Source organism: Castanea sativa, chromosome 1, assembly GCF_040712315.1.
Source record: "Castanea sativa cultivar Marrone di Chiusa Pesio chromosome 1, ASM4071231v1".
NCBI classification, from domain to species: Eukaryota; Viridiplantae; Streptophyta; class Magnoliopsida; order Fagales; family Fagaceae; genus Castanea; species Castanea sativa.
Window position 1 is genome coordinate 6174815 of NC_134013.1, and position 22152 is coordinate 6196966.

Sequence of the window (22152 nt, forward strand, 5' to 3'; positions counted from 1 at the left end):
CATCCAGCTCAGGTAACAAAATAGGTGGATCTTTTTATCGTTGATTTTCCATCATCATACAATGTAATCCTTGTACGGCCAACACTAAATCGACTTAAAGTTGCAGCCACGACCTACTGCCTCAAAGTAAAGTTCTCAACCCCACATGAGATTGGAGAAATACGCGAAGACCAGTTGTTAGCTTGGGAATGCTATCAAGTAGTGTTAGCTTCCAAAGAGAATCATACCTAGATTGTCGAAAGGGAGCCTGAAAAGCCTATTAAGGATCTGGAAGTTGTAGAATTGGTGGAGGGAGATCCTTCAAAAGTCACCGAAGTAGAAGGAGAACTTGATCCACCAATAAAAGAGACGATAATGGAATTCCTAAAGAAGAACTTAGACATCTTCGCCTGGAGTCATGAGGATATGCCAGGTATAGACGGCAAGGTGATAGAGTATCGATTGAATGTCGATCCAACAAAGAAACCCATCCAACAAAAACAAATGGTTTTTGCCCCTGAAAGGAATAAGGCCATCATGGAAGAAGTGGAGAGGCTTTTGACCGCCGGTTTTATCCGAGAAGTCTATTATCCTGAGTGGCTCGCTAATGTCGTCATGGTGAAGAAGTCCAATGGGAAATGGTGAATGTACGTCGATTTTACGGACCTCAAAATGCCTACCCAAAAGATAGCTTCCTTCTCCCCAGAACTAATCAACTCGTAGATTCCATATCTGGTCATGAATTGCTAACCTTCATGGATGCATTTTTAGGTTATAACCAGATTCGCATTAACAAGGAAGACCAGGAGAAAACCACATTTTCACTAGCCAAGGGCTACATTGCTACAAGGTCATGTTGCTCGGACTAAAAAATGCAAGGTCTACGTACTAGAGGCTGGTGAATCAAATGTTCAGCAAGCAGATAGGACGAAATATGGAAGTGTATATGGACGACATGCTCGTAAAAAGCAAAAGGGTAGATTCACATTTGAATGATCTTAGGGAGACTTTTGATACTCTGAGGAAATATCAGATGAGATTGAACTTGGAAAAATTTGTATTTAGGGTTTCATCAGGCAAGTTTCTTAGATTCATGGTCTCCCGGCGAGGAATTGAGGCCAACCCAGAGAAAGTTAAGGCCATACTCAACATGACCTCACCTTGAAATGTGAAGGAAGTACAGAGACTGACTAGACGAGTCGCAGCCCTGAACAGGTTCATTTCCAAGGCTACAGATAAGTGCCTCCCATTCTTTAAAACACTAAAGCAAGCCTTCCAGTAGACGAAAGCATGTGAAGCAGCTTTCCAAAGCCTTAAGGAGTACTTGTCCAAACCACCACTCCTAAGTCCGTCTATAGAAGGAGAAGACCTTTTCCCTTATTTGGCTTTATCACAAACAGCCGTAAGCTCGACATTGATCCGTGAAGAGCTCAAGGTTCAGAGACTAGTTTATTATACGAGCCAGGTCTTCCAAGGTATAGAGGCAAGGAACCCGAGGATAGAGAAGATGGCTTTTTCTATAATTGTCACGTTCAGGAAGCTTCGTCCGTACTTCCAAGCTTATACCATCTTTGTCATGACAGACCAACCCATCCGAAAAGCCATGAGCATGCCTGATGTTGCAGGGAGGATGGTTCAATAGGCTATGGAACTGAGTCAATTTGACATAGACTACAAGCCACAGACTGCTATCAAGACTCAAGCATTAGCTGACTTCATCGTTGAGTTCACCATTACAGATCAAGTCCCAGAGGTAAAATATTGGAATGTATATGCGAATGGGTCGTCAGCCACGGGTTTTGGAGGTATAGGTGTGATCCTTCTCTCTCTGTGGGTAGTTTTTTTTTTTGAATTGGTGGCGGTGGTATTCTGTTTGTGAGTGTCATTGATGATGGGTTTGGGTTTGAGAAGAGGTGGGTCTTGTTGAAATTTCTAGTGTTTTTGGGGTGTGGGCATGGTTTTAAAAACTAGACTAGCCTTGCCAGTTGAACCAAGAACTGGCCACCAGTTCGGTCTAGAAAAAACCGGTCAAAATTGGCCAAAACTAGTAAAAAATCGGGTGAAATCGGGAACTGGAGGCAAATCTAGTTTAACCCTCAGTCCAGTTTTTAAAACCATGAGTGTGGGTTTGTAAACCTTGAGTATTGTTGTTTGGATGCTGTGTATGTGAACCCTGAAATACTATGAATGCTTTGAATCCAAACCCATTTTTAGAGTTTGTGGAAGAGATGCTTAAATGGGTAGGTTTGAATCCAGCTAAGACCTTTGGGAATGAGCAGTGATGGAGATATTTCAGCAAGGCTAAACACTGTTTTAGTGTTCAAAGAGCTTCTTTCTTTGAAGCAAAGACATGTTGATACCCTGTTAGATATTGAAGGAATTAGTGAAGCTTTAGTTAACATAATTAGAGAGCCTATTTTTCATTAGGCTACAAAGCTTCTTTGACTGCTATATTCTACATGATATCTCCATCTCCAATCAGTATTAGATTCACATCAAGATCTGTGGAATAGAGTTTGATTTCGTTCATCACAAAAATCCTTGTTGATGCAGATAAAGGTACATGTGAAAGGACTTTGGGTGTTTTGGCTGGTGTGGACATCTCATTTTGTACCCCGCTGATAAATTTTGGTCCCTGGCCCCAATGAGGAGCTTGACATATTTCAACAAAGGGTAATTAAAGAGTTCACATTAGTTGGGAAGTAATCATAACTCAAAAGTGCTCAAATCGCTTTGAAATCGATACTGAAAAATGATTGGCAAACCCATCTTGTACCCATAATCGATACTAACACCTTCCCAAGCCGAACCCAAACTCCGGACCCATAATCTGGTATGCAGACCCATGCATGTAAGTGATTGGCCCAAAAGGCCCAACATGGTTCCTAGACTTAATCTAGGTGGCGACTCCATTTTTGTCCACCAGGGTCCACTCGGCTAAGGCATACTGCCTTGTGCCCATAGCTGGTATTTGTGATTTTAAAGAAGGGGGGAAAGAGAGGTCAGATAGAGTTAGTGAGGGACGAGACAGAAGAGAGAGTAACGTTTAGAAGAGAATAACGTTCCTAACACTATCTAGGGACAAAATTTGTACTTAGGGACCAAATTGGTTAATTTTTAAAAGTTATGGATCTGCTTGGCATTAGTCCAAACCTCAGGATATGTGAATGAAATTTACCCTTACGATGATATGACCGATGATATGGCTCAACATAAGGTAGCAACAATAAATGTTACTTTTAGATATATATATATATATATATATGCTGTGACACGCCTTACTTTTAGTGCCTAGACCTTCCTGGTTCCTAAATGACATATTTCCCTCTCTTAATTTTTCCATGAGATTTAGAGCAGGGTTCCTCTTGAATGTCAATTTTGTTTCCATAGATGGCTTGTCTTTGTCTTGGGAGGCTTTGATAAGTAACAAGTGATTTTATTAAAGAAAGGATTGGGTATTGCGGAATGATTGGAATATGGAAAAACTTTATTTGTTCAAGTATCTACAGATGAGAAAGTGGTATAGGTCCGTTATCAGACATGGATTGCCTGTTGTGTGAAAGTAGTTATAGCATGAGTATTGAGTTAGTTGGAAGTTCAGAGTACATCTCATGTGGGTCAGCTAATTTGATAGATTTGAGCAATTAGGGGTTGCATTATCATGTGAGGAACCGTAGCTAGGTCTTGTGGTAATGAAGATATAGATATGTGTTATTGGGGTTCTAAGAATTTGGTGATATATCTTGGTAGTTTTCCCTCGTAGAGTGAGGGTAAACGAGTTTTGGTGTTGCAATTTAAGGCTTGTTTTGACTTGCTCAACATGCTAAAATATGTGAGCTGAGGTTTGATGGAAGAGGGGTTAAAACAGAGGAGGAAAGTGCTTAGTTTACTTTTTGGACTATTAGGGAGATAGTGCATGAGTGAAAAATCTTTAGTGTAGAGTTCTGGGGGAGGTTCTCAGGGACAGGAAAGTAGTACATAAGTGAAAAATCTTTAGTGTAGAGTTTGACTGTCAGAACTTGATTGCTTCAATGTTTGGTGGTTGTATTTTGTGTGCTAGTAATTATGGGGGAGGTTCTCATTATTTTATAAATGAGAGAGTTGTCTCGATGTTGCTTAGATCTTACCTGAATCTTGGGAATATATTGGATTTAGTTTGCGTAAGAGAAATTTTGTCATCTGTACTTGTTGATGTGGTCTTGCTATTTGAATATTTTACAAAAGAAGAAAAGAAAAAGGAGGACATAACACATCATGGAATTCAATGCTAAAAAGAAATACTATTTCAGTTCACATATTAGTTTTGATATCAAACGTCTACTTTTAAGGAAAAAATTCAATCTTATTCATGTTATTTAGAAATCGTGTCTTATTAAAAACACGATTTGAGTTCTACATATCAATTGGATATCAAACATCCAAACCTTAATGATTTGGATGTATCTAAGTCAAAAATTCAAAAGAATTCATGCTAAAAAGAAAACCAGTCTTAGAAACACTATTTTCGTTTTACACATTAGTTTGGATATCAAACATCCTAAGAAAAAAAATCAATAGAATTCATGTTATATAGAAATTGTGTCTTAGAAACACGGTTTCATTTTTATATATCAGTTTAGATATGAAATATTCAAACCTTAAAAGTTTGGATATCTACAAGGGAAATTCAATAGTATTCATTTTGTAAAGTTGTGGTTTCCAACTATCTTGTGTTGGCTTTTATTCCATGCCAAATTTGATTGTAATTTCTTCAATCATTTTCCCTGTATGTATGTGGGTTTATTTGTAAGGGATAAGTGTGAAAGATCGGTGAAGAATCAAGTTTCAAAAGATGAATCAGTGGAATTCGCGACTAGCTCGTGAGAAGCAACCCGCGAAAGGGTCACATGTGAAGCACATGATTGGAAGCTGCAGAGTCATGCTAGGCTGTGAATTTCGCGAGTGTTTTGCGAGAAGAGCTATCCTGAGAAGTACCCGCGAAACCCTCTGTTTGGCAAAAAGTTTATTTGTTTTACCAAATTCTTTATCCACACTATATACACCCTTATTATCCACAAATTGTAAGGAGTGCTTTTCAGAGAGAAAACCCTAGCAAATACACTTGAGAGTTAGAGATTGTTATACCCACAATCATCTACACATTTTCTTGTAGTTTTCCTCAAACTCCTACCTCTCCATCTCTAGATCCTTGAGAGATTGTTAGCCCAAACACTTACCACACCAATTCTGAGTGATAAATGAGATTTTGGTGTTGCTGGGAAGCATTGGAAGGAGCCATTCATTAGCGGATGCAATCGAACTAAATTGCGAGATCCGGAAAGCTAGAGAAGACAAGACTCCGAGAAGTGTGTTGGTAGTAAGAGCTTGAAGGGCTCAAGTACATGGGGTAAACTAGGCTTGGAGGGTCTTTTTTTATTCGTGTACTCCAATTTTATTCTCTAGTGGATCAATTTCAAGTTGGAGGGTCGCGGAGAGGTTTTTCGCCAAGATTTTCGGTTTCCTCTTCGATAACATGTCTTGATGTTTTTGTGTTTGTATCTCTCTTCCCTACTCTTTAAGCTTTCATTTTATTGTTGATGATGGATGAATATGGCTTAGGGTAGTGCTATCGGTTCATTGCGCTTATTTACTCTTGTTCCACACTTTGTCTAAATTAGAGTAAAAGCAATCTAGCCATATTTTTTAATTGGGGGTCTGAACAAGCTCTTGTGTTTTAACACAAATTTGAGCTTTCACATTTTATACCAAAATCGTGTGTGAGAAACACTATTTCTATTCACATATCAGTTTGGATATCAAACATTTACCTTTATGGAAAAATTCAATCTTATTCATGTTATTTAGAAATTGTCTTAAAAACGTGGTTTTAGTTCTACATATCAATTTTGATGCCAATATTCAAACCTTTAAGGTTTGGATATCTCTAAGGCAAAAATTTAATAGTATTCATGCTGTAAGGAAAAATTCAAATAGTATTAGGGATGGAGTTGTGACTTTTGTTTTGGTTCATATAATAGGATGTGTCACACCTTTGTACATTACATTTTTATGGTGGTAGCTCAAGTTATAAGAAAAGAAGCTTTTTTACATTATGCCTTAGCTATTATGCTTCACTAGTCGCAAACCCATGTAATGTGTGAGAATATATAATTATTTTGAAATGTGGTATAATGTATAATTTATTCTCTAAATTTTATTATAGATAATTTTTTCTACCTAAAAATTAAACAATTTCTAAAAGTAATTTTAATAACACAATTTTTACAATGTATATAATATTATCATTTTTGGTGTTATTTATTTATTTATTTTGATAGAAATACTGAGAATGATATTAATGAAAAACTTGAGATGTTACATCGTAGATAAGAGCTTGCTTTAGAAAGCAAGGCGTCTCTTCAATCCATGCAATAAAATCAACAATACTAAGAGCATGTTTTGCTATATATGCATTGTATATTAACAATTTTTAACTATTATTATTATGCATTATATTTTCCTAATTTCTTTTGGTACAACTAAATTTTTTAAGTTTCACGTTTATTATTCAAATTCTCATTCTTTTAAGGAGATTATCATGATAACTCAAACTTCTCATTTAATTACAAATGATATTCCTCAAATAATTGATAATACTCTCAACTCAAACTTATCTTTTTCTATTCTTAAGTACACCGAATTGGACCAAAGTGAACTGAAATGGACCAAATTGAACTAAAGTGGACTAAATGGACCATATTGGAACGAATAGACTGAAGTGGATGAAATGGACGGAATAAACCAAATTGGACCGATGTGGACTGAAATTTACCAAATGGACCAAAGTAGACTAAATGAACCAAATTAGACCTAAATAGACTGAATTGACAGAAGTAGACTAAATGGACTGAAAAGGATAGAATGGACCAAATAGATCAAAGTGGACCAAATTAGACTGAATACACCAAAGTGGAGTGAATGGACCGAATTGGACCAAATTAACAGAGGTAGATCGAATTGGACTGAATTGGACCGAAATAGATTGAATTGGACTGAATTGGACCAAATTGACCAAGGTAGATTGAACTGGACAGAAATGGACCTAATGCCAATATGTAATTAGCAAACATAACTAAAAAAAATTAATATAATTATAATAAGAAAGTGATGTAAAACCTAGTTTTGAATACTACAGTAGGGATACGAATATGAATACAGCAGTCTAGTAGTATCTCCTTGGGGTTAAGACCCCTAGAAATCTTATATTAATAGTTCTATGGGGGGAGGGGGTTCTCATTATTTTACAAATGGGAGATTCTGAGTCAAATTGTTGGATCTAGTTGTCTTAATTTTGTTTAAATTGTACCTGAAGATCTTGAGAATTTATTGGATTTAACTTGTGTGAGAGAAGTTCTGTCATCTGTACTTGTTGATGTGGTCTTGCTGTTGTTATTTCAACAAAAGAACAAAAGAAAAAGAAAGACATAACACAGCGTGGAATTCAATACTAAATAAATAGTTTTTTTCTTTTTTGAGTTCCTTCTCTAGGAGTCGATCAAAGACCGTGCAGAAACTATTTGAGCTTAGTTTACAAGTGCATGAATAATATAAATTTTGAGAAATTACAGTGTGAAAGGGCAATTTATTCTGTTGGGGGAAGTTTCCCTGTTAGGAAAGATGAGATCATGGTCAGTGCTCGTTCTGGTTGGTAGCTTGGAACTTCATGCCCAGCTCCCCTTACTGTGGCAAATGTCACTCCTTTGTACCCAATCACATATCCTCCAACCTGCCAGCATCATCATGTTGGAAATTCTTAACCTTGTCTAATTTTAGCTAAACTATGAGATCAATTATCTAATATATTTACCTCATTGTCAGAATACCATGGGCGCCACTTAGTGGTGACTGGTAGTTTTAGTGTGTTTATGGCGTACCTAGTGGTGGTTACTGAAACTCGGCCATCTATGTCGCCACTGCAGGTTTCATTGACAGAAAGTTTAAGGTGCTAGCAATTGGTAGCTCGTATTATATCTAAATTAATGTTTATCGCAAATATTTGCACACATCCGCACACAGCCTTGTTTAAAAGACAATTTCAATTGACATGACGAACACATTTAGTACTCACCGGTGTGTAATAATCAGCACTCTTATATCTAATTACTGTAATAGACTTACAGCTGTGGTTCAGTTATGAAGAGAGAAATTTTAACAGGATTTTCTATTGAATAGGAAATCTCAAAAACCAAAAAAGCTCATGTAAGATGAGGGACTACCTGTATATGCATACACTAATTCCACTTGAAATGAGATGATTTATAGTGGGCAGAATTGTCGTTGGGCTGTCTGTCCATCCAAAACCACTGCAGGCAGTGTAGAAGCAAAATTAGTTATTTGTATTGGGTGGCACTTTTAGTCCAAGAAAGATCTTAACTTTGCATTTGTGGGACTTTTTATCTTTTCATGCTTTGTGACAAGAACATCACTACTGCCAATGTGGTCAAGTCCACATGTATCACAGGTAACTCACTCATACCTGCAAGCTTCCCATTCTGTAGCTTTTGCATGAAGAGCTGTTTGCACCTCGGCAAGATTTAGATAAATACCAACATAATCGTCGGAGCAGGGATCAAAATTGTGGACCTATATAGTGTAGGGTCAAAATCAGTTCTAGCTTAGTTCTGATTACAAGGTCAGTTTAAGTTCTTTAAATGTGCTTGTCAACTGAATATAATAAATCACAGATTATTGAAGCCAAACTCATGCTTAGTTTACAAGAGCATAAAGTCAAACCCAATTGTATGCGCCCTGTTTTATAATAATCTTCATGGCTATTTCTTTATTATTCTAATTAGACATGAAATTATTCATAAAAAATAAAAAAATAAAAAACTATTTTGATTGATGCATAAAGACTTACAGAACCGCTTTGGCCTGACTTGCGTTTTGCATTTTTGCAAGCTGGAGCATATATGTTATAAATATCAATATCTCCGGTTTCTAAATCTCCTCGTGTTTGGTAATCATCACACTCGCTTGAGAAATTATCCGTAACGAAGTTGCAGTACTTGTGAATTCCTGCATTAGTTTCGTCGGAGTTTAAAGCATGTGTCCAAAAATAATCATATATGCCCGCTTGACCAGTATTATCATCTATCCAAGCATTTCCAATCTGCATCCATTGACATTTACAGAGAAGCCTTTATCAATTTTTTTAGTATAAGCATTGAGATAACAAGCACATAGAATTCACAATGTACTCACTGCAATGCCTTTGAGGTTGATTACAGTTTGGTTTTTGTTCTTGTTCTTTGAGAGAATCGTGTGAGCAAGTTGAGGTACATAATGACCTGCATAGCTTTCTCCGGCTAGAAAGAAATCTCTATTTTTATATTCGGGGAATCTCTCAAGCCAGTTTACAAGAAAAGTGTAAGAGTCCTCCGCTGTTTTTTTGTCACCGCTTTTGCTGTAATCTGAGGACGTGTTTGAATATGAAAACCCAACTCCAGCTGGGGACTCCAAAAAGATAACATTTGCCACTGCCAATATTTTTTTTCAAAGGGTATTAGTTTTTACTTAAAAAAGAGAAATAAATTCAGATAAGATTTCTAGTACTTAAAGCAGTACAGCTTACTCTATCATTTGAAGGTGAAATTACATGAATCTGCTTACCGGAGTTCCATGCGTAATCATTTCGGAATAATGTTTTCCCATCACTGTTGACTCTAAAAGGTCCCAGCTCCTCCATGGCTCCATATCCAAGAGAAGAGCATCCTGGGCCTGTAAATCTCAGAATGGTTTTATTAGTGAGTTATTATATCCACCCCCACAAACAAATTTATTACTTTCGCCATAACTATCCTTCTTAAAATATTACGACTGATTTCTTGTAATTTTTTACATAAATTCACTATTTTTTTTTCATCCGTTACAATCAACCACATAAAAAGTTGTGACAAAAGTTACACATATTGTGGTGTTACTAGAATTTGTCCACCGGTGGCATCTGTTAACTCTTCCTTTGTTTTGTTAGAGAAATAGTCAGGCGATAAGTATAATGCTTTGCGTCGGTCTCACAACTACTGGTAGGAAAAGTCCAATATGTTGTGACAACTGACGAGAGATATTTTAATTTGTTATGATACAGAAAGTTTATAACTCAAAGTAAATCAGCAATGCATTCAAATTTTGTGGCCCTATGCGAGTAAATTAGTAAGTAATGGTGTAAGAAAGCAAAGATAAGATGCGCGCGAGAGAAAAAGCAAATCTAAATGATTTTGTAGAAACCGAAAATTTGGAAGGTGATTGTTTATAATACAGAAGAAGATGGTGTTATTTTTAATAAAGGTAAAAGTTAACAAATGCATTGGTTTAAGAAACTTTTTATAAATTTTTATAGGAAAAAAATTAATTTTTTATAACTTTTTATATTTCCTATGAAAATTATATCAATTTTTTTCTAAAATAGTTTATTAACAATTATCCTAAGAGCAGTTATTAACATAACCCTTTAATAAATAATAATATGAGAATATGAGAGTTTTCTTTCCCTTCAACTTTTAGAAATTTTTATAGGAAAAAAATTAATTTTTTATAATTTTTTATATTTCTTATGAAAATTATACCAATTTTTTTAAAAAAAATAGTTTATTAACCATTGTCCTAAGAATAGATATTAACATAACCCTTTAATAAATAATAATATGAGAATATGAGAGTTTTCTTTCCCTTCAAATCAATTTGCCGTCATATATTATACAGAGGATAGCTAGTTAGTTTTCTCTCGTCTTTTATATGTCAACTTCTAGGTCTCTTCACCACTTGACTGTATAGCGTTTTCTTAAATATTGAAACAGGAGAGTTAGCTCATGGATTTTTTTTTTTTTTTTAAGGATAAGGATAAAGATATCTCCAAACTGGATTGGAGAGATTCAAAAGACCATTCACATATATGATAGCAGCGGCTTTAGAAATTTTTCTTTAGGTCTTCTTTAAGAAGCATAAATTATACAATTTAATAAAAAGAGAAATTCATATATTGATAACAACAACAATAAAAAAACATACAAATACATAAAGTTTACAACTGTTTTCTATGAGTTTTCATATTTTAAAATCGTTGCATGATAGTTTCATTATCAATGCTACAAGCTACATCTCTTTCATTGTACACAACCAAACAATCATTCATTCACTAAATATAGAACAAATTATGAATCAAAATTTAATTTTATTGGTATAAAAAAAATTAAAGGTATTCCCAAATTTTTTTTGAAAAGTAGACAAATAAAAAATTTTAAATTATTATATATAAAAACAAATTTCAGGTCAGGGTAGCGCGGCTGTCCAACCAATGTTAACAGTATTTAGTTCTTATCAAAACCTAAAAGGTTGGAGGACATATCGTCATTCTTTCGGTTCAGCTACGAAATGAACTTCTCCACAAGGTTGTCTAGGTACAAATTCATAAACATTAGTTCCAGAGTTTAGAAGACAAAACAAGGAACTTGGCATTGCTAATGCCAAAATTCATCTTTAAAATAAAAAAAATTCCAAACCTACACAATATTTTCGCAACAAATCTTAAGTGGTAAATTGTTGCTAGTTATTACTAGTAGGTAAAAAAGTAATTTTCACGGTGATTCAAAAAAAATTGAAAAACATAGTGATTCAAATTAAAAACTCGTAATAACTTCCTATTTATGATTTGTTGTAAAAATAATGTAGAAATGTTGTGAAAAAATATTTCTAAAAAAAATAAATAAATAAATAGATAAATTATTTTGGACCTAGAACCCGCTGGGTGGGCTCAAGTATTGACTTATTGGCAGCATGACAATGCCTAACCCATAATTTAGCTCAAGAATAACAACACTCATTTTTGCGGGTCCCCTAATAAACACCACTCATTAGGTTGATGATTTGGGTTTCGTGTGGACAATATGGTGGGTGACAAAATAGTTGACGTTGGGAAGTGAAGTGGCCCAGTCCCCTAATAAACACCACTCATTAAGTCTATTCTTTTTTTCTTTTCTTTTTTTGAGAAGCGTCTAAGTCTATTCTACTTTACATTTCTGGCTGATGCTATTTCCCAATGCTATGTGAGAATAGTAGTATCAATATTCCTCAGGCCCTGCCTTCTACACAGATAAGACTACGGAATAAGCAAGCCTTTCTTTCTTCTTCTTCTTCTTCTTCTTTATTTATTTTATTAAGTTTTCCGGACGGATTTTTTATCTCAAAGTTTCCTTCATTTTATTATGATCTCGAACTGTATTTTGCTGCTGATTGAAGTGTTAAGCTCACTTCCAGAATCTAAATAAGTCAATATTTGTAGGTTTTTAATATTTGTGTTCAGTTATTTGACAAATGAGAAATTCATATTCAGGTTTATGCTCAAAGATTGAATAAGTTAAGCTAAAATAAAATAATAGGTTTTGTGGATAAACTTGTGAGTATACATTCAATTTGGGCATATATAATATATCATATGTTTATGTGTATATATGTTTTTTTATTCTTATTATATATTTTTATATGTATAATTCATAAAGACTTAATATTGGATTGTGTAAGTTTTTAAATAAGCGTATAAGATATTAAATAATTATTTGGATTCTAAAAAAAATTATTTGGAATTAATGAATAATATTAACAGTCAATAGTATATATATAATTTTTTATAATAAATTTTTTTTATTGGTGGTGTTTATTATATGAGGAAATACCAAGTTGATGAATAACTTGTGAATAAACTTGAAATTGTATGACAAGAAAATAAAGCAAACTTAAACATGTAATCAAAGTATCTTTTTTTTTTTTTTTTTTTGATACACAAAGTATCTAATTTAGTATGATGACGAATTGGTACAAGACGATACAAGGGTAATGTGGTAAATTCGATATTTTAAGATATGTTATTTCTATATATAGGTTGCCACCTTTTTATGTTCTATATTCAGAATGAAAGAAATTAAAGTTGAGCAAGTAGAACTTGATAGTTAAAATGCGGGACACTAAGTCAAGAATTCCTACGTAATAAATAAATTGTGTTTGATTGTGTGGACATATATAACAGGATTACCTGAGATTCTTTTTCTATTGTGTGTGCATGAATGTTCGCATAATTAATATAAAAGTCCGTATTATATATTGTGTAATATTATCATTTGGAATCGCTGTTGTTATTACTACCTAGGAAGTACTCCGTATATAAGTGGGTATTTTCTACATTCTTTGGGCCTATACTAGTTCATACAAATGAAATTGAAATATGTGGTACTGTGTTTACCTCCATTTAACCACAAGACTAGAGGTTTGGTTGCAGAATTCTTAGGTGACTCCACAAAGTAATAGAACAGTGCTCTCCCGGCTTTCGAGTCTACAGTAATATAGCCAGCATACTGATCGAAATCCACTCCTTTTGGTTGTCCTGGCAAGGCATTGATCTTGTCAGCTTTCTTCAACCCATCTTGGGGCCCAATATACACTGGAGAAAAATTGCCATCATCGTTGTCTAATTCAACCCATAGTTCAGTATTTGGAGGATTTTGGGATTTTCGAGATTTAAGCAATTTGAAAAGGTTGTCAGTTTGGCTAGAGTTGCAAAATATGGGAAAAACCAAATGGTGAAAAGAGAGGAGAATAAGAAAGCTTGTGAGAAATAAAAGCTTCATGGCTAGCTCTTGTTGTTGCTTATTGCAAATTACTTAGTTCCGTGAAGGGCTTTTGGTGTCTATTTATATCAATAAGTGGAGGACAAAATTTTTCACAGTGAGTGAGTTGGCATGTTGCAACTGTTGTTAATAAAAATTATGTAAATAATAAGTTCATATAAATATAATATTACTTCAATCACAATTATTTATATCAACCATGGTAATAAAGATTGTAAGTCATGTTATTGTGTCACTAACATTAGTGTTTAGAAAAGATCATTGACATGACAACATTCTCTAGCTAGCTAGGGACCATTATAGGCAGCATATATAATTAACTTGAAGTAAAGCATGCTCCTAGAAATCACAGGATGCAAAGCTTTGCTTTTGACTTTCAAAGGTAAATTTGAGAAGCACCCCTCTTAATTTCTTGCCTGTATGGTTGTTATACGTGATAATATTAGGATTAATGGTAAAAATTTTGTCTACATGTTAATGTTAGCTGATAAAGTTATATCAAGGAGGAAAGTTACATAAGAATACGCAATATCTTGTCTATCCCAATTCCCAAATGGTGAAGTCATTTTGTTCTTTTCTCGAGGGAGGAAAGTAATAGAAGTATAAGTAAAATTTTCATTTGTATAATTGTATCAGGTGTACATGATCTCCAACCAATTAGCAACAAAAGGTTGGAATCAGCTGGGAATTTGCATCATCTATACTCACTTTACATAGTTCTAAACTTCTAATTGGTATTTGGAAAAGGCCTGCTCCAATTGGAAAATTCAGTGGAAATAATATTCTCCTTTGGAAGAGACCCCATTATATCCTATACAATGATACAAAATCATTTAGGTCCAAAGGGCGGCTACGTGGACCATCATTGCTCCAATTGTCCAATTGCGGATAATGGACGACTTGGTCCTGCCTGTCAATCATATCAGCCTGATTGTTGCGTAAAAATCATGATTATCATTATAGAATTACTTATTACAATAATTAACTTCAACCTATTAATTAAGTGCAATACAAATTATTGAATGTCCATGTGAATCAGGTCACGCTTGCCCTACCCAAAATTTGACTATGACATATTTTAATTAATGGAAAAATACTAGCATATACACTTTTAAAATATATTGAAATTGTGAAAATCATGATTTTCAAATTAGCAATCATAACTTAAAGTCACAGTTTCAATGCATTTCAAAAGTATAGGTCCGTACATAATAGAATATGTATAATAAACAATATGCCTTCAAGTATGGCCAAATTCCAATACATCAGGTGTCTTGGGGGGTCAATGTGCACTTCACAGCCAAGCACCTGTCATCCAGATCAATGCCATAACTGGTATTTTACCTTTAGCAATCTTCAAATTTCCAAAAGAAAAAAATTGAATCATTGATAAAGCCTAATATTAGCACGAGAAAAATTTAACATCCCTTAACTATTGCCTACACGAGAAAATTTTAATCTCCCTCAACTATTGCCTATAGATATTTTTTTTAAGATAAAACTTAAGTACAGTATTTTAGATACCATTCTTTAAGTTCCCTTTTAAGATTCAGTCATGTGATTATTTAACCAAAAAATACGCTTAAATCCCATGAAAAAAAATCCACATGAAAAAATCTTAAAAAAGGAACCTAAGGAATAGCACCTAAGTCTTATACCCAACCCTTGCTCTTTTCTTGTTACCTGTTGCATGTTCTAGAATGTTAGTATTTTTTATTTTTGGCATAAATACATTTTTCGTCTCTACATTTTGACCATATTTTCATTTTGGTTTTTACTTTTTTTATTTTACCATTTTCAGTCCCTAAACTAAGAAGAAAAAAAAAGTTTCATTTTGATTCTTACCGCTACTCACTGAATAGATATATCCTACATAATAAATAGAGTGTACTATTGGCATAGCAAATACTAACATGTCTATTAAAATAATATTAAAAAAATATCACATCAGCATCTATGTCCACTTCTAAATTAAAAAAATAAATTTATCAATTTTAAAAATAATAAAAATTATAAAAAAGGCTATTAAAAAAATTTAAAAAGGAAAAAACATAATTTTAAAAAATGGTGGAATTTAGATTTCTGTATTTTTGTTTGTTCTTGATTCTTTTTTTTCTTTCTTTTCGTTTTTCTTCCCTAGATCTCTTTCTCTCAGTTTCTCTGCCTCCCATTCTTTCTTTCTTTCTTCTTTCTTTTTCTTCTTTCTTCTCCTTTCTTCTTCTTTCTCTTCCCAGACCACTAGTTCTCCGCCTCTTCGTATTTTTCTTCTTCTTTTTTTCCTTCTTTCTTTTTCTTCTTCTTTTCTACTATTCTCTCTTTCTCTGTCGATAGAACCCCATGGTTTCTTTCCCTCATTCTTCCAAATCGACAGTGTGACGTGGGTCCTCGGCTAGTGATATATCAATGTGGGATCGATAGTGTTTGTAGGTGGTGGGTCAATTTTTTGACTATGTGTAGTGTGTGGTGTGGGTTTCCAGGTAGCTCTAAAACCCATTTGGGATTGAATGTGAATCCTATCTCTCCTCGCTTTCTCATCTCACTCTCTCTCTATCTAGGTTGAGTTTGTTGTATTTATTTTGGATTTTTGATAAATTTGAAAGGGATACTATGGGTTTGTGAAAGGAAATTTGTTGGGTTTGTGAAAAATGTTTAGATCTTAGGATTGACATCAAAAAGTTGGTTGGTTGTTAAATCTGGAATTTTTTTTTTTTTTTTGTGAAAATGAAAATTTTGTTTGTTTGCCAAGAAAATGGATAATAAAATATTATTTTCTTTCAACTATCAATGAGTTTTGATGTGTTTGGTTATAAAGGAAGTACAAGAAAGATAAGGGAAAAAAAATAAGGATTAATTTACTAAGAATATGAAAAACATAAGCATGATTAGTTATGTTCTAGGGAAGAACACAAAAAAGATGAACAAGTTTTTTAGAAAAAAAATGAAAGGAAAAAAATTTTATTTATTTCACTTTTTTTAAAAATTGAAATTCAAAAGTTTATTTTAATTGTTTTATCTGATGTGGCTTTTTTTTAAATTAAACTGCTGACGCATTTTTAAAAAGCCAAATAAATTTTTTTAAATGTTATTTTGATGGACACATTTGAATTTACTGTGCTAACATTGTACTCCATTTATCACATAGGATATTTTCGTTAAATGAGAAACAATAAGGACCAAAATGGAACTTTTTTTCATTTATGGACTGAAAGCGGTAAAATAAAAAAGTAAAGACCAAAATAGAAATAGGATCAAAATGTAGGGACGAAAAATCTATTTTTGCCTTTAGTTTTACTTTTTGAAAGCCATGATGTTAGCAAATTTGATTTATAGGAAACATAATGAAAAAATTTAATCGCTAACTATTTGGCCTAAAACCATGGAAGATAGCCTATAGATTCAAAATCTGTGGTATGCACATATTTGAGTTGAATCCTGAAGTGCCTTGATTTGCATTGCACTTGCTTCATGCCATATATGAAGTATGCACTATACAGGGATAACACCCTAAAATCCCTCAGTTCTCCCAGAACTGCAATTAGTCCACTAATTTGGGCTTACCCAGACTAGGGCCGAACTTGGTATTTTCAAGCCTAGATTGATTTTTCCCCATGAATTCGATAATTTGGGCCTTTTCCTTTTTCTCTAAGAAAACGTCCAACAACTCTATGTTCCAAGGTCCAAGCCAGACTCTAGGCCCACCCCTAAATATACCTGATAAAGTAATGTGTAGGGGTGGACCTAGAGTCTGGCTTGGACCTTGGAACGTAGAGTGATTTGATCAATTAACTTCCTCGGACAGCTTTGGCGGTGTCAGGCTTTCAGCATTTAATAGTGTTCAAATTTATTAAATTGTTACTCATAACATCACCAAGCGGGGATAGCTCAGTTGGGAGAGCGTCAGACTGAAGATCTGAAGGTCGCGTGTTCGATCCACGCTCACCGCATTTTATTTTCATTTTCCTATTTTTATAGGAAAAAACTTATTTGGTTTTTGGAAACCCTGGCTGTATAAAATTCAAATACCTTTTTTGTAAAAAAAAACTGTCACGTTCATTTTTTTGGCAATACGTCACTTGCAAGATTACATTTTATGAGGATTAATTACAAAAAGAAACTGACACCTTCACTTTCTTTTTGTTTGGATGCATTTTTTGTTGGTTGAGGTAATTTGAAGAAATGGGATTTTGGGAGAGTTTTCTCGATTGAGAATTTCTTTGGAATCTTTTTTTGGTATTTTAATTTTCTTCTTTTTTTCTTTTTTTTTGGCTCTCAAGATTTCTGTTTGCATTTATGTTTAGTACTGATCGAATTCTAAACAATTGTGATTGTGCATCGATGATTGATAAACTATCTTGGGAGCATCTTGGGAGCATTAGGCCGTTTATATAACTAAGCATGAGAAAGCAAACAAATACCATGATAGAAATCATAGAATCATTAAGAAAAGATTGAAATTAGCATGTTTTACGGATGATGAACTATCACAACAACTAAGTAGTCTTAATCATAGTTTTAAAAACCGCACTAAACCAACTGGTCAGATTGGTTCAACTGGGAACCAAGCACAGTCTGGTCCTATAAAAATGTCAAAAATAAATTAAAACCAGGTTAAACTGGGAACTGAAGGCAAAAAAAGTTTTACTTACGGTTTGGTTTTTAAAACCATGGTCCTAATCGTAACACTTAGAGCACGAAAAGTTAGAAATTTGAACCATATCGCTAACCAAAGGTGCTATGACCGGTGAGTCTAGTCTAGCATACACCACAATTAGAGATATATTAGCTCATTAATATAAATTCAAGCTTAATTCTACTTTGTGTGCAAACTAAGTCTCATACTTGTATTAGAAGTCTATTAATCTAGGATTTAGTTTGTAATATATGTGTGTGTGTGTGTGTGTGAGTGTGTGTGTGTGTGTGTGTGTAAGGACCCGAGGACCCGAAGACATACTGGGAAGCATAAGGAATAGAGGAGAACAAAAGTCAAGGGCCCGAGGATGAAGTGGGATGGTCCAAAAAAGTACGAAAGGTAGATTGGTGAGGTATGGGGTATATTACAAATATTTGGGTTGGGATAGATAATTATGAACATTGCATTGAATGTTCTGCACCCAGCTTTCTGACCGCATTGAATAGGGAGTACCAGCTTTATCCGTTGCATTAATGTGAAAATGACCTGAACAGTACAAGACACAGAGCCAGAGCTTTTCTCCATTACCGACTACAAGGGAATGGACAAGTGTCAGTAAATGGGGTTAAGTAGATGAGAGGTGTATGACTGAGATAGTAAGGGCAAGGAGTATAAATAAGAGAGGAGAGTAAAAGGGGGGGGGGGATCAGAACGCCATAAACTTTGTTGCTGATACCCTCTCTACAAATTCATTGTTTTGGGCCTTGAATTATCAAACACTATTATTGTTAGGCTTGTGCATGATTTTTGGTCCTTACAATTGGCGCCATCTGTGAGAACAATAAAGTGGGACGTTCTGGTTTGAAGGTGAATGGCAGAGGCAAATCAGGAAAGGGAAGAATCAGTAGGTTCCCAAAGGAGAAACCCAACTATAAACATGCAACGTGGAGTTGAAAAGAAACACACCCCAAGTGTGGTGGTGGAATCTTATCATAGTGATCAAGTGGCTGGACGACGATCACAGACTGAGAGGTAAATGTCTCGTGATGATGTGTTGCAGCAAATGCAATCAGAGATAGATTATCTGCGCAAACGCTTAGATCGTAAGAAGCGTGGTAGGAGGAGCCGTCTTACTCGTCCAGTGATAGCTCCGAGGAAAAACAAGGAGGAAATGATCATCAAGCATCTGAGTCTCTTCCCAGTGAGTCCTGTTTGATTGCTTCTTCTAGTGCCAGGGCAAAGAGGAAGGAGGAGACGCAAGGTGAGAATGGGTCATACCAAGGTGAGGGGAATGATGCCATGGGTAGAGCCTTGAGGCAAATCTCTAAATCCCCTTTCGTGGCCCGGATAAATAAGGCAAAACTCCCACATAGATTTTCTCAACCTATATTTACCATTTATAATGGCAGGACTGATCCTGTAGAACATGTCAGTCATTTTAATCAAAAAATGGCATTTTATTCGAATAATAAAGCGTTGATGTGTAAAGTTTTTCCTTCCAGTTTGGGACCAGTGGCCATGCGATGGTTTGATGCTTTGGCGGAAGGTTCCCTAAAGTCCTTTGAAGAGTTGACGAGGGCATTCGGGGCTCGGTTCATAACATGTAGTAGGGTCCCAAAACCCTTGGATGCATTATTATCTATGGCAATGAGGGAAGGAGAAACGCTCAAAACTTATTCCGATCGGTATTGGGAAATGTAAAATGAAATTGATGAAGATGTTGAAAATGTGGCTGTAAGAACTTTTAAGGTGGGGCTCCCTACGGAGCACGGATTGAGGAAATCCTTGACAATGAAGGCAGCTGTAGACATACGCCAGCTTACGGATCGTATAGACAAGTATAAACGGGTTGAGGAGGACCAGATTCAAAGCAAAGGTAAAGCAAAGCTATATCCGGAGAAGAAAGATCTTCGGGGAATGGGGTATCAAGGTAGTCGGCCTAGGCGAGATTTTCCAAGTCGTCCATTTCCAGGTGAAACTCCTTTGATTAATTCACTATTCAAGGAACCTATATATCAAATATTGGAGAAAATACGAGACGAACCATACTTTAGACAACCTAACAAGATGAGTGGAGATGCATCTTTGAGGAATCAAAATCTTCATTGTCATTATCATCAAGACAAGGGACATACCATAAAAGAGTGTCGGACATTGCGTGACCATTTGAACCAATTAGCCAAGGCGGGAAAGCTCAATCATTTCTTGTCTAGTCAGGACGGGCAAGTTGGACATCAAGGTACGAGAATGTATCATGGAAATATTCCTCGGCCAGCGTTAGGCACCATTAATGTCATTTTGGCGCAGCCGAGAAGAGGAGCTGAGGATCCTACTCGGATCATGTCCGTGCATAGTAGTTTTGGGAATGAAGTCATGGAAGGAAGCAATCAACTGGCTAAAAGAATGAGGTTCTCAGCAACGCCAGTGTTGGGTTTTTCTGAGGAAGATAAGGAAGGAACATGTCAACCCCATGATGATGCATTGGTAGTAACTATTCGTATCGGGGGATATGACGTGAAACGAGTCTTGGTAGATGATGGAAGTGGTGCAGAAATTATGTATCCCGACTTGTTTAATGGTTTAAAGTTGAAAGATGAGGATTTGGATAAGTACGATTCTTTTTTAGTAGGCTTTGATGGGAAACCGGTGATTCCGCGGGGGATGATTAGGCTGACTGTACAGGTTGAAGATGCAGAAGTCCAGGTTAACTTCATAGTAGTTAGGGCGTATTCACCTTATACGGCCATTTTGGCTAGGCCCTGGCTTCATGCAATGAGGGCAGTTTCTTCAACTTTGCACGTAATGGTGAAATATCCTATCCAAGGAATGGTGGGAGTATTACACAGTAGTCAGTCGGTAGCCAGGCAGTGTCTGATGTCTGTAAGTGTTAGAACAAGGCAAGGTTTAGCAACAGGGGCAACTTCGAAAGCTTTATAGCAATCAAAGAAACCTGCTCGGGGGATGCGTATCGATGTGGATGGAAGTTCCGCTGAAGAACTGGACAAGATATTTATAGGAGAGGGTAAGGAGAGATATTTTCAGGTGGGATCCCAATTGCCAGTATCGGAAAAGGAGGAATTAGTTAAGTTCTTAAAGGATAACATTGATGTTTTTGTATGGACGACCTGTGATGTCCTAAGAATTGATCCAAAGTTCATTTGTCACCATTTGAATGTTAGTCCTGACGCAGTGCCCTGTAAGCAGCCTCCTCGGCGTGCGTCCCAAGAGCATGTCGAGGCAGTAAAAGAGGAGGTTAATAAGTTAAAGCAAGCTGTGGCAATCAAGGAAATATTTTATCCTGAGTGACTTGCTAACACTATTGTGGTTAAAAAGAAGAACGGAAAGTGGAGAGTTTGTGTTGATTTCACTGATCTGAATAAGGCATGTCCAAAGGACCCTTTCCCTATTCCGAGAATTGATCAATTGGTGGATGCAACTGTTAGGCATCCTCGGATGAGTTTCCTAGATGCTTTTCAAGGTTATCATCAAATACCTATGTCATTGAGTGATCAAGAGAAGTCAGCTTTTCGTGCTCCTAATGGCAATTACCATTATCGAGTAATGCCTTTTGGTCCTAAGAATGCAAGCTCCACTAATCAAAGAATGGTGACTAGAACGTTTGATTTGTAGTTAGGGCATAATATGGAAGCATATATCGATGACATGGTAATTAAAAGTAAGAAAGTAGGGGACCATTTGAGGGACTTGCAAGAAACCTTCTCAGTCCTTAGGAGATATAAATTGCGTTTGAATGCTTCCAAGTGTTCTTTTGGAGTAAGTTCGGGAAAGTTTCTTGGGTATATGATAATGCACCGGGGAATTGAAGTTAATCCTGACCAGATTAAGGCTATCTTGGGGCTGCATCCTCCTCGGAATCCTAAGGAGGTA

The 22152-nt window shown here is 35.4% G+C and overlaps 2 protein-coding genes and 1 non-coding gene across 3 annotated transcripts; 2 read left to right on the forward strand and 1 right to left on the reverse strand.

Moving 5' to 3' along the window:
* Window positions 1-7434: 7434 nt before the first annotated feature.
* LOC142621616 (serine carboxypeptidase 1-like) lies at window positions 7435-13663 on the reverse strand. Its single transcript, XM_075794914.1, has 8 exons — window positions 13250-13663; window positions 9631-9738; window positions 9223-9497; window positions 8879-9130; window positions 8495-8601; window positions 8235-8321; window positions 7826-7931; window positions 7435-7744 (listed from the first exon to the last, which is right to left on the reverse strand). The coding sequence occupies exons 1-8, from the start codon at window positions 13632-13634 to the stop codon at window positions 7601-7603; spliced, it is 1464 nt and encodes a 487-aa protein (XP_075651029.1). The 5' UTR covers window positions 13635-13663; the 3' UTR covers window positions 7435-7600.
* Window positions 13664-17505: 3842 nt separating this feature from the next.
* Window positions 17506-17578, forward strand: TRNAF-GAA (transfer RNA phenylalanine (anticodon GAA)). Its single transcript has one exon. It is a non-coding gene; the product is annotated as a tRNA-Phe (tRNA).
* Window positions 17579-20055: 2477 nt separating this feature from the next.
* Window positions 20056-21201, forward strand: LOC142638987 (uncharacterized). The gene has a single exon (XM_075813103.1). It carries the CDS (start codon window positions 20056-20058, stop codon window positions 21199-21201), a length of 1146 nt encoding a protein of 381 aa, XP_075669218.1.
* The last annotated feature ends 951 nt before the right edge of the window (window positions 21202-22152 follow it).

Coding starts and splice junctions, on each gene's coding strand:
- LOC142638987 (XM_075813103.1), top strand. CDS start 20,056: ATGAAGGCAGCTGTAGACATACGCCAGCTTACGGATCGTATAGACAAG.
- LOC142621616 (XM_075794914.1), bottom strand. CDS start 13,634: ATGAAGCTTTTATTTCTCACAAGCTTTCTTATTCTCCTCTCTTTTCAC. Junction 9,131..9,222: donor TCAACCTCAAAGGCATTGCA/GTGAGTACATTG, acceptor CAATGGATGCAG/ATTGGAAATGCTTGGATAGA. Junction 8,322..8,494: donor ACAGAATGGGAAGCTTGCAG/GTATGAGTGAGT, acceptor CACTGCCTGCAG/TGGTTTTGGATGGACAGACA.